At 45.8% G+C, this 12,883-nt stretch overlaps 1 protein-coding gene across 1 annotated transcript in view; it reads left to right on the top strand.

The window, feature by feature from the left end:
• The window catches only part of BACE1 (beta-secretase 1), a 34,643-nt gene extending 21,951 nt beyond the window's left edge, over positions 1–12,692 (top strand). Inside the window, 8 exon segments of the mRNA XM_043995530.1 lie at positions 1,516–1,604; positions 3,356–3,572; positions 4,163–4,303; positions 5,028–5,162; positions 6,275–6,376; positions 7,121–7,270; positions 7,640–7,811; positions 8,335–12,692. Coding sequence (XP_043851465.1) covers positions 1,516–1,604; positions 3,356–3,572; positions 4,163–4,303; positions 5,028–5,162; positions 6,275–6,376; positions 7,121–7,270; positions 7,640–7,811; positions 8,335–8,576 — 1,248 coding nt within the window. The 3' untranslated portion in view covers positions 8,577–12,692.
• Positions 12,693–12,883: the final 191 nt, after the last annotated feature.

The raw sequence follows: 12,883 nt of genomic DNA, 5'->3' as shown, positions 1-12,883 counted from the left end.
AGGTTTCATGGGAACATGATAGTTGTCTTCAAATATTTGAAGGGTTGTCACAGGGAATGGTGAATTAGGTTTGTTCTTGGCCCCAAGGGGTCCAACTAGGAGTAATGGATGGGATTTTTGAGATGGCAAAATTAGGTTTCATCAAAATAAACATTGCCGGGGGCAGCTAGGTGGCGCAGTGGATGGAGCGCGGACCCTGGATTCAGGAGTACCTGAGTTCATATCTAGCTTTAAACACTTGACACTTACTAGCTGTGTGACCCTGGACAAGTCACTTAACCCCCTTTGCCCCGCAAAACAAAACAAAACAAAACAAATTAATAAACATTGCCCAACAATTAGACCTACCCAAATGAAGAATGGACTACTCAAGGGAGTAGTTTTCCCTTCACTAGAGGTCTTTCAAGTCAGAGGTTGGAGGACCATTTGTCAACTATATTATAAAATGGGGTTTTCTTAAAATAGGGGTTAAGACTAGATAACCCCTTTCCAACTCAGATTCTGTGACTAGAATTGAAGTTTGCAAAGGGCTTTGTGTACTGGGAAGCCCTTCAGATGGGCATCTGTTCCTTCTTCACCCAGCTAGCAGCTGTTGAATAGAGTGAGGGGCCCAGAATGACAGATTTTCATGAGGCTAGGTGCCAAGCTCCTGATCGCTGATTCTCGGGCAACTGAAGTTGAGAAATCAGGGTCACTCTAGAGTTTGATGCTGAGGAGTATCACCTCAGAAAATTGCATACCAACTCAGGAACATGTGCTTATACATATTGACCCACACAAATCAGCCTCAGTCCCTACCCCAACAGCTTTGCCAGCTCAGTGAAGCCCTTAAAATAGCTGAAGTCTGGGGTGGGGGGAGGGGGGGGGCGGCAGCGGGGAAGTGATGCTGGGTGAGATGGCCAGGCTGCATGCTGAGTGTTCTACTTCCTGGGACAACCAGGAAAAAAAGGAAAAATAGAATTCAATGGATAAAGACAGAATCAGAGGCAGAATTAGATATCAAGAGGTCAAATGAGTAGTGGCGTGAGTGGGTTGGATTAAATGATCTCTTAGATCCCTTTCCAGTTCTTACATTGTGCTTTGAAAGAAATACAGACGGGGCTGCTAGATGGCGCAGTGGATAGAGCACCAGCCCTGGAGTCAGGAGTACCTGAGTTCAAATCTGGCCTCAGACACTTAACACTTACTAGCTGTGTGACCCTGGGCAAGTCACTTAACCCCAATTGCCTCACAAAAAAAAAAAAAAGAAAAGAAAGAAAGAAATACAGGCACAAGAGGAAGAGAAAGGGGGTAATACAAGAGGGCTTCTGAGACACTTGCTGCTGTTTATCCAGTACTTTACTGATGACCATTCTGAGAAGGTCCTAAGTCTTTAGGTTCTTGCTGGGCAGGGCCTGACGTCTTCATTCCCATCCATTAAAAAAGAAAAGGACATGATTGGGAGGTAGAGGAAGGTACTGCTGGGGCACCTTGAGGTTCTTGTCCTCTAATAACCTCTCTCTCTCTCTTCTACAGCTCAACATCCTAGTGGACACAGGCAGCAGTAACTTCGCAGTAGGAGCTGCCCCCCATCCTTTCTTACATCGATACTACCGGAGACAGCTGTGAGTGCAGAAGGAATCAGGAGAAGGGACATATCCCATCCCACCTCCTACTCCCATCCTAGAAACCCACCTCTCCCAATGATGGAGGAACCAAGATCCCTTAATTCCCTAATGAAGAGTAGGGACAGGAACTAGTAACTGAGAGGGTGAGGAGCAAGACCCAAAGGGCATATTCTGAGGAGACAGGCTGAGAATGAGAGGTTGGTAGGATAAGCAGAGCCACGGAGATACTCAAGCGAGCAGGCATAGCTGTTTTCTTTTGGACAAAGTGACCCTATAGTCCACAGGAAAATAATAAGAGTCATGTGTGGGAGACTGGAGGGCCTACCTCATCCCTCAGTCCATTGGTAGCTCTCAGTTGCCACAGGTATACTAGCTACCAGCCAACAAGCTGAACTGACTCCCATGATATCTCCTTACCATGAGGGTCAGGAAAACCCCAAGACCTATACTGCTTGTTTCAAAGAAGTAAGAAAAAGGGCCTCTCATGGACCCCTACCTGGGTGAAAAGTCAGGAAATTCAGAGTAGATATGCCTATTAACTTCCTCATGAGAAATCCCCCTCCCATTGCAGGCACAGAGAGAGCTCCCCTAGCCAGAGTTGGCAGTTTTGCAGGAGAAAGGGCCAAAATAGGGCTCAGAAGTGATGAATGTTGAGCTGAGAACCCTACTTAGGTTGGGAAGGAAAGAAAACCATGGCTGAAAGAATTCACTGATATCGTTGTGGAGAGAGAATCATGGACTATACTAGTGAACATATAGATCAGAAAAAGAGTGACACATGCAGGTAAGAGGTAGACAAAGAAGAGGGAAAGAGACAAGAACGTTTCTGAAACACCCTTTTTCTGGGGCCACACAGGCTCTTCATAGCATATGGGTACCCCACACTCCTGTCCCAATTCTTTCTCTCTTCCCACTTCCCTAAGCAGCTGGCAGGCAGGGGAGCGTGGTCAAGGTCCGATGAAGCAGAATCGTTCCCTTCTCTGACCCTCTTCCCTAGTGGCCCAAACCCTGGCCATGTGCCATCGTTAAGTGTAAAATCTCACAAGTATCTGAACCCTGTATATGAGTAAATAGGTGGGAAGTGTTCACATACTTAAGCTAGTCACACACAGGTGGGATGCTGCCTATTAGTAATGTGTTAGTTACATGCACCTGTGTAAAATCTTGGCACCTGCACAAATCTTAGTCCTCTCTGTGATTCACTCTGAGAGTTCCTTATCATTTCTTCCTGGCACATTTTCTGTCACCCGGTTGGCACCACCAGGTCCCAATGCAGCAAGGAAGTCAATGAGTCCTTTTCTCTGGGAGCTCTGCCAAGCTGGGAGAGGAAGAGATGCCCCTGGTTGCCCTTCTGGCACCAGGCACAACGCACAATGCCCAGGCTTGTTCCCCATAGGGCCTTGGCCCAAGATATAGGGAAATGAGCTGATGGGGCAGTTGTTGGAGGAGCTCCGGCCCCACTTCCCTTTGTCCAATTGCATGGTACCCTTAACCATTGTGTTTTCAGGACAAAAATAAGTTTTCTAAGGGCTTTGGCCCCACTTTAGGTACATCTAGATATGTATAGGATTATAGGAGGAAGAGTCCAAAGTCCTAACAAAGGTGGGAATTGGCATTGTTACTGTGGTTTCTTCGGAGCTGATGCCAACAGACTCCAAGTTAGAGATTTTAGAACACCTAACGTGTTATCACAAGTCATTTCCTTATCCCTAGACACACACAGCTATATGCCTGTCCTCTCTTCACAGATCCAGCACCTATCGAGACCTACGGAAGGGTGTGTACGTGCCCTATACCCAGGGCAAGTGGGAAGGCGAGCTAGGCACTGACCTAGTAAGCATCCCTCATGGCCCAAATGTCACCGTACGTGCCAACATCGCTGCCATTACTGAGTCCGACAAGTTCTTCATCAACGGCTCTAACTGGGAGGGCATCCTGGGGCTGGCCTATGCTGAGATTGCCAGGGTGAGGAAGCAGAAGGCTGGTGCTGAACACTGCATGGGGAGGGAAGGGGAAAGGGACTGCCTGAGGGAGGAACTGGAGCAACTAAGAATGGGCTTGAACTGAAGCAAGAGAGTTTTGAGGTAAAGTTATGAAAGTATGAGACACCAAAAAGAGTTTTCTTTAGGGAATTTGAAGAATGGGTGATTGGTAGGGTAAGAAATACATTGGGTAATGAAAACTATATAAAAACAAAAGGAAATAAGCTTTTTTTTTTTAAAGGGTGAGATTCCCATCTGTCTAGGAGTTAGGTATGAAATGAGGGGATTGAAAGGCTGACCCTACCTCAAAGCTTCCATAAGAGCTCTCATCAATCCCACTCTGTTGGCACTGTCATTGCCCCTCAGCATTGTCCAATCTGCCATCACCTTCCAAAAGTGCCTTTCTGTCCCAAATCTAACTATCTCCAAGATGATCCTTTGAAAGGGACTTCCAAGGTTCCTCACACCCTAGGGTAACTGCTTTTGCTTTGGCATGGAAACAGGATTCTTTCCCCTTATTCCCTTGTCTCAGTGACTGCCCCAGGATTCACTCTCTACTTGTCTCCTTGACAGCCTGATGACAGTCTGGAGCCCTTCTTTGACTCTCTGGTAAAGCAGACCCAAGTTCCCAACCTCTTCTCCCTACAGTTGTGTGGCACTGGCTTCCCAAGCCTCAACCAGTCAGAGGCACTGGCCTCAGTTGGTGGGAGCATGGTAAGTGGGTTCTGAGGTAGATATTAGCAGGGTAGATGGGCAGGTATCAATTGGCATCTCTTCCCTCCAGGGCTAAGCCAGAGGCAATTCAGGGGGTGGTTACCCTTTATTTTCTCAATGCTGGTCAGATCCTTTGCTGGGCAAGTCTTGGGCTCTAGCACTAAAAAGATTCATGGGAAACTTGCAGTGAGGTAAGACAAGAGACAAAGATGATTAAAGAACTGAAAAGTAAATTTATCTTAGAAAAAGCTACAGGAACTGACATGACAGTCCAAAAAAGAGGTAGGTTTTCCTACCTTTACCAGGAAAATAGTGAATGGTTCTCCATTCCCACCACAATGAGGCACTAGACAAATTGCAAAAGAAGCAAGTTGGGTAATATTTAAATAATTTCCTAACAAAAAGGGTTATATGAAAGTGGAATGGGTGACTGGGAAGGTTATAGCATCTCCTCTGTTGAATAAAAATTTTTAATGGAAAAATCCCCAAACTGTTTGGGCTGGATTAGGGGCAGTCATGCCTACAGGAAGAGGGATAAAAACCATGATCTCTAAAGGGCTCTGCCACCCAAAAAGGCATCCAATTTTTTTCTGTTACTCCATTACATGTGATAGCTGACATATTCACACCCCGGTTCCTAAAGCCCCGTGCTCCTAGTTCCCTAACGTATACACCCAGTGGATTGGGGCGTGACACAAACCTGGCCCTCTCTCTCTCTCTCCAGATCATTGGGGGCATTGACCATTCCCTATATGTGGGCAGTCTGTGGTACACACCTATCCGACGAGAGTGGTACTATGAAGTTGTCATTGTTCGGGTGGAGATCAATGGGCAGGACCTGAAAATGGATTGTAAGGAGGTAAGAGTACCAGGAATACTGAGAGTGAGAAGGCACACTTTGAGTGCTGAGGAGCTCCTGACTGAGGAGTGGGATGATAGGTCAAGCGCACAGGCTTCAGGAAGAATTGGGGAAGGGATCTGTACCTCCATGAATAACTCAGCAGTGACAGCAGGACCTCCATCTGTAGGGCAGAGGTTGGGAAGAGTATTCACAGAAAAACCATGTTTGTGGTCTAGTGGAAAGAATATGTGCACTAGGAAGGAAGAAACCTATGTTCTAGTCCCAACTCTGCCACTAATTTAGCTATGTATGCTTAAGAAAGCCAATTAACTCCTCTGGGTATCAATTTCTTCATCTATCAAATGGACATAATATAATCCCTACCCAATATACCCAACAAGGTTGAAAAAGATAATAGCTACGAAAGCACTTTGAAAAACTAAAAAGCTTTATACAGATTTGAGTTAATATTAGACCATCCTAGCTCTAGACCTATGATTTATGATGATAATTTAGGAGCTATTTGAATGGAATGGAAAAGCATTTATTAAGCTCTTACTATATGCCAAGTACTATATACTAAGTACTAGAAATACAAACAGAAAAGCAAGATAGTCTCTGCTCTCAAAGAGCTTACATTCTAATTGGAAGATACAACACATATAGGAAAGTTTGGCTGTAAGAAGCATGGAAAGGTGTAGCGGTCCTTAGAGGACAGTAGCAAGACCAATTGTAAGGTCCAAGGTCCTTGGGATGCATTATTGGGAAGGGGTGATCCTGGTGGCCTGTGGGTAGGTGGGGTCCTAGCTGGGGCAGTTGAGAGACAAAGGAATGCTATGTCAGTCCACACCCAAGACCTTTTGGACTAACTGGTGACCAGTATAGTTTTTTTGTTTGTTTGTTTTCTTTTGGTGAGGCAATTGGGGTTAAGTGACTTGCTCAGGGTCACACAGCTATTAAGTGTTATGTGTCTGAGGCCAGATTTGAACTCAGGTCCTCCTGAATCCAAGGCTGGTGCTCTATCCACTGTGCCACCTAGCTGCCCCTACCAGTATAGTTTTGAGCAGCACACTGCCACCACCTGGCACCTAAAGGCATTTGGCTGCATGAATATCTTTTCTCCTCTCTAGTACAACTATGACAAGAGTATTGTGGACAGTGGCACCACCAACCTGAGACTGCCCAAGAAAGTGTTTGAGGCTGCAGTGAAGTCCATCAAGACGGCCTCCTCGGTCAGTGGAATTAATGGACATGCCTACAAATGTAGGCTTTGAAGGGAGTTGGGGGGAAAGGAAGCACAAAAGATCAAATTAGGCCAATATCTGTATTGAATGCTATGACATAGTACTGCAGCTCTAGGGGACCAGCCTGAGCTATCTCTGGACCTTTCCCCATCTTTCTCAGCTATGATCCGCCCTATCTTCCACTTCAAGCTGCATCCTTCCCCGCATTTTCCATACCAAGAATTGTAGATTGAACAGCTAATGGTCTTCAGAGGTCATCTAGTCCTGCCTGCATGTGAAGCCTGAATCTCTTCTATAGTATCCTTAGCAAGTAGTGGTTCAACTTCTATTTGGAGACATACATTGATGAAGAGTTCACACCTTCTAAGGCAATTCATTCCAATGCAATTCCTTCTTTGTTAGCCAAAAGTTGTATGGTTGTAACTGTCTTAGAAGACAGAAGAGCAAAGCAAATGACAAGATTTCAAAAACCTGAGGATAGTTCTCGTTCCCCATCCCACCCCATCTCCTCTTCCCCATATCTTTCAACTGATTCTAGGACATTTCTAGTAAATTCACCATCCTACTCACTCTCCACTGTGACTGAGTTTCTCCATTCCCTAGTCCAGTTTTCCATCAGGGCTGAACAAAGTGAGGGGCCTTTGCAGTGCCCCAAAATGAGCAAAAGGTATAAAAGAGGCCACTTTCTTATACCTATTCCTTTCAACCTCTATTTCTTCTTGGCCAAGACAGACAGAGAAATTCCCAGATGGCTTCTGGCTAGGAGAGCAGCTGGTGTGCTGGCAAGCTGGCACTACCCCCTGGAACATCTTTCCAGTCATCTCACTATACCTAATGGGTGAAGTCACTAATCAGTCCTTCCGAATCACCATCCTGCCACAGGTACATCTCTTCCTTACCCAGAATGGGCCCAAGGAAAAGGAAGGTAAACACTGTGGGTTGGGAGAGGTAGAATGCAAACACTGAACATAGCTTAATGGGGACAAAACAAATAAGGAAAAGAACCACTGGATTAACCTTTCTGAAAAACTGTGTCTCAAAACATGCAAGGCATTTAATCTTTGAGTCTGTTTCCTCATCCCACACGCCCTCTCTCACAGGAATGCTGTAAGAATCAAATGAGATAAAAGTAAAATGTATTTTTAAATGAATTATTATTATTATTGGGATGATCTATATCTCAGGACCAGAGAAAAGGTAGGGTGATAGTTTGAGAGAAATGTTCCTCACCTTGTGATCATCTACCCGCAGCAATACCTAAGGCCGGTGGAGGACGTTGCCACATCTCAAGATGACTGCTACAAGTTTGCCATTTCACAATCAACCACGGGCACCGTTATGGGAGCTGTGATCATGGAAGGCTTCTATGTTGTCTTTGACCGAGCCCACAAACGAATTGGCTTTGCTGTCAGTGCCTGCCACGGTGAGAGCACAGGCTTGGGGAAGCCAGAGGGTCTGTATTTCTTCTGGTTGGATAGTAAGGCTATCTGGGCCTGTGCCAACTTGGTGAGGAGTTGCCTGCCCCTCAAAGTCAACACACTGAGCAATAGTTGTCAGTACCTATGTGTCTTGCTTCTTGACCCTACAGCTACTTGTAGTGTTCTAGTGCCCAGGGAAAGAGCAGCACACGCATGGGAGATGGACAATGTACTCCTTGGTCATACTGAGCTTACAAAGATGAATCCACATCACTTGGGAAAGCCCTGGGAGCTGTGGGGGTGGGACTGGAGTTATGTGGCCCTAAAAGAAACAAAGACTCCTGGGGCTTGGAGAACACGCCCTCTTCAGGGCTGTCTGTCCATGTCTTTAGAAGATCTAAAGAGCGGGAGCCTTGACAGCTTCCATTAGCACCACATTCTGGGGCCTCAGCTTTAGAAAGGTTTTTCGGGTCTAACCCAGCGACCGTGCCAGCCCTTCACAGGCCGCCTTCCTCCCCGTTCCCACAGTGCACGACGAGTTCCGGACGGCAGCAGTGGAAGGCCCCTTTGTTACCGCAGACATGGAGGACTGTGGCTACAACATTCCGCAGACAGACGAGTCAACCCTCATGACCATAGCCTACGTCATGGCTGCCATCTGCGCTCTCTTCATGCTTCCCCTCTGCCTCATGGTGTGCCAGTGGCGCTGCCTCCGCTGCCTGCGCCGTCAGCAGGATGACTTTGCTGATGACATCTCTCTGCTCAAGTGAGGGGCCCTCCAGGCCCCAGAGACCCTCTATGGCTGTCTACTCTGGCCACAGGCAGGAGACACGGAGATAAACCGTGTGACCAGAGCACCTCAGGACCCTTACCCACCGGCCTGCCTATCTCAACAGGGAGAGAACCAGAAGAGACTGGCAAGGTGCGTCCCACAGGGATAGTGTCTTTAGAAGGGGAAAGAGGAAAGAAGGACGCTCTCCCATGGCAGGAAACCCCTTGGTCACTTCAAACCTCAGCTAGGAAATTTTCTGCTGCTTGAAACTTCATCCCTAAAAATTTTCACGCCCTCACCTACTCCTTACCCCAAATCCTTCTCTTTTCCTTATCACCAGAATTGGTCCCATACCCAGCCTTTTGCCCCGCTGGTGTCCTGGGATTAAACACGGACCGTCCTGGTTCTTTTGAGCAGGGGCCCTTTATTTTTGTGTAGAACCTATATAAACAACCCTAATTTGATTACAGGGGTGAATTTTTTTAAATTTGTGAATAGACTGGGGTACTTAACTGATTTTTATTTGGGGTTGGGGAAGGACAGGCAATAGTAAGAATGGCAGATAGAGAGGGAAAGGAGAAGTTAGGGAAAAACCGTAAAAGGGAAGAATAGTCCCAGTTCTAGGCCTTGCTATTTACATAGGATACCATCTCATATATCCCAGCCAGGAAGACCCTGAATTGGTAAGGCACTATAGTTGTCATGAAAGAACCAGACTGGCTCCCACACTATGGCCACTGAATACTCCCTCTCCTATTCCTCCTGATTGACTTCCAAGGTAAACTCAGAAGAAATCCTTACAAAATTTGACCAGAGTCCTTCGGGAAAAAACAACTAGATGGCAAATCAAATTTCTTGCGCTGAGGTCCACTTAGCAAATGATTTTTTTCACTGACTGAACTCTCCGTTGCCAGAGTACTGCTACTAGAATTCTGCTAAGATTCCCCAATCTCCTACACTTCCCTCCTCCCACAGAGAGAATAAATGGAATACAGCAGAGCTTGGCTATATTTTTGAGCTACCTAATCAGAGGGTCTCATCTCTTTCCCTTCCTTCCCACCCCTTTACAGAGACACAAAGCTCCCAGGGTCCTCCAGGACTTTACAAGCTAGGAAGTTGAGTGAGGGGATAAGGAACTTTCACCTTAGTCCTTGAAAAGAGAATCCAGGACTGTTCAGCAAATCTGGACCTTAGACTCTGCCTGGATCTCCTTTGTGTTCAGCTATAAGAAAGGATCAAGCATCTACTCCTTCACTATCCCAGACCTCTCTCACCATCCTACCATCTACCCCTCAAACCCCTGTCACATTCAGGTGGATGAAGCATCTTCCAGTGCCACTGGTGGAATACTGATAGCTCTCAAAACTCAGTGTTCTCTGGTCCTGTTACTGTCTTCAGTACCAAAGCTGTCCAGGGAGAGGATAGCAGCCTCCTCACAGCTTCCCTTATTTCCCTGCAAATTTTTCTTCCCTTACTGAGTGCCATTCTTTCCCCGGCTCCTTGGCTCCCCAGCCCATGTGTTATATTGCCACCTAGGGCTGGGCACAGGGGGAATAAGTTCATCTTTCCACAGCTCAGAGAACCTGCTGCTGTAGTATTTGCAGGAAGCGAGAAGGAAAATACAAGTAACCTCAACTCCACCTCAGCCCCCTAAAAGGAAGTCTCTTCCTCTGTACCACTTTTTTCTAGTCTAGCCCAACCAGTCTAGATGGGGGCTGCCTGGCCTTCTTTTCTGTGGGTATGGGGTGGGGCAAGAGTGAGGGAAGAGGGGAGAAAACCGATGGTGGGGTTCTTGGAATTTCCTGTCTCAACCTGGCTACTCTGTGGGCGAGAGCCCCAACGAGTTCCCCACAAGTCATAAACAAATAACAATGAGAATAATGGACCACAGCTTCTCCTTTCTCCACCCACACTTGCAGTCCTTTTCCTTCTACTGCACCTGGTGCTGCTCTGGCTGATGGTGAGTACTCTATATCGCCAAGACCTGACAGGAAGATCTCAAAAGACTGCTTCCTTCCAGCTTGGAACTTTACTTGGGTGTGTAAATAAACCTTTGGGATTGCCAGTGTATAGCAAAAAGGCCAAGTTCTGCTTTATAATACCTTCCCAAGGCTGAGAAAAACTGTTTTTTTCCTAGCTCTTCCCAGGGCATAAAACCAACAACTTTGTTTAGTTGGTCTTACAGCCCTCCTGTTATTTTTTTTAAAGAAAAAACTGGTTGTACTTAATTCTTCTTTTTACAATTCCCTTCTCCAAGTTGCCCTACCAACCTTAAACTCTTAAATGTAAAAAAAAAATCCCTTTCTGTATCTGCTTCTTGCTTGTAAGATATGTATGTGTATATCTATTTTTTAATTCCACCCTCAGAAGCCACTGCCCCATTTCCAATCCTCATTTGGCCTACGCGGCTTCCACATTTGTAGGCCAGCAGGTAAGAGGGTAGTTGGAACTTTGGCGTTGCTCCATAATAGTTCTTAAGATAAAAGGGAAAGAACTGAGCAACACTGGGTCCTACTTCCCATACCAGCCTCTCCAGAAGAACTTGTCATCTTGCTATAGGTTAAGTCATTCAAGGGCTTTTGCTGGGGGAGAGGGTTATTAACCCCTCTACTCTGTCCCACACTCTTCATCTCTCCACTCCCATGGCTCTAAAGGCTTTCTGGACATACCTAGAAGTTACTGTTTTTCCCCAAGTTAGCTTCCTGGCCTTTTAGAAACACTGAGGCATCAAAAATGGTCTAGAAGCTACAAGACTCAGGAGAGGCAAGAAGGTCACGAATAAAGAGAACCACAAAATGAAGAGAACAAAGAATTGATCTCCAATACTACCTACCACATTTTCTGCCTCAAAGAAGTCAGAGTAAAAGCCAGTTATTAGGAGGGTAGACGTCATTCCCAAAAGGCAAAAACATTAACCAGAGAAATCTGGAGGATAAAAATGGAGAATGTGAGTCCTGTGCTCTGGGGCAGCCTCCTGATCTCTGTTCTAGTTCAGCAGCAGACTATTTGAAAAATGCCAAAGGCGATTCATTCAGGCCATTTCCTTGATCTGATGGCCAGACAATACATTTTGGCAAGAGAGACAAGAAGAAAAGGGAAAGGACACCTGGGTGAATGGATGGAAAGGGAGGTAAGAAAGCAGCAAACAGTAAAAATGGGAGAGATGTAGATAGATCTGGAGGAAAAATCTTCTGCTACTCCCATCTAATCAGTGATTACTACGATGCTCCAGCAAAATAAAACAGCCTGCCCACACTGACCCTGTTAATAATACAATTGGATTTTTTTGTACGGGGCCAGACACTTAAGAATTGGCATTTGGTTTTCATCTTGGATGGTTCCCCATTAGGGAAAGATCTAGCGTTACCTCCTGTAGGAATGGGGACTCAATGGCTTAGGGTAAGATTCAGAGATCTAATAGAGGTATGGTTTTTCCCAGAAGGGAATAAAAAAACTCAGAAGAGACCAAAGGGCAAAGTGTAGTACTAGCCAGCACATGGACGACTATCTGTAAAATGCAACCTGGAATCTAAAATCCATGACATGAAGAGGTTGGGTTTCTGGTGGCCTCCCCTCCTCATCCTATTCTGGTCTCCATTCTTCCCAATTACAGAGAATATTTGCCCCCAGTAGCACTCTTGTTTCAAAGATTATAAAAACCACCCCAAGAAAATTCTGTAGGTGAATTTGCACAGAGATCTCCTCACCCCAGTGCCTGCTCAGAGCTCACCCAAGGACACCAAACAACTTGGTTGTGAACCAACTGCCTTAACCTTAAAGGGGGGGAGGGGGGGAGGGCTAGAAATCTATAGACTGGGAGACCAGAAGCTAAGGAGAAGGTGAGGACTTTACAAAGGTGGTCTGTCAGAGACAGGGCTCAACCTAAGACAATACGGACAAGGAATAGGAGGAACCTGTAGGTTGTGCCAACTTCTGCACAGACATCTGTATCCAGGAAGTGGGGTGGCAAAAGGAATAGGAGGATCTGATTGATATTGTTATTCTCAGACTGTGAATTCAATTCTGCTGATGTAAACTGCAATACTCTGTAAACCTAATGTCTACGTAAAAATAATGATCATTAACACAGTAAATTATTCAATCTAAAGTCAAACTATCTTGCATTACATTTCTTTCTCTATAAAGTCTCATTTTGTCTAGGATGATGCAGAAACTTGTTGAGTTTTCTAGTGAGTTAGGCATCTGGTCAGACAGCCAAGCAAACACCAGGATTCAATCCTACAAGATTGGATGAGACTTAAGGAAATGAAGCTGCAGGCTGAGCTAAAACAAAGTAAGGTGTTC

The sequence above is a fragment of the Dromiciops gliroides genome, chromosome 3, assembly GCF_019393635.1.
Source record: "Dromiciops gliroides isolate mDroGli1 chromosome 3, mDroGli1.pri, whole genome shotgun sequence".
NCBI lineage: Eukaryota > Metazoa > Chordata > Mammalia > Microbiotheria > Microbiotheriidae > Dromiciops > Dromiciops gliroides.
The sequence above is the reverse complement of the archived record's forward strand: the minus strand, read 5'-3'. Positions and strand labels throughout refer to the sequence as shown.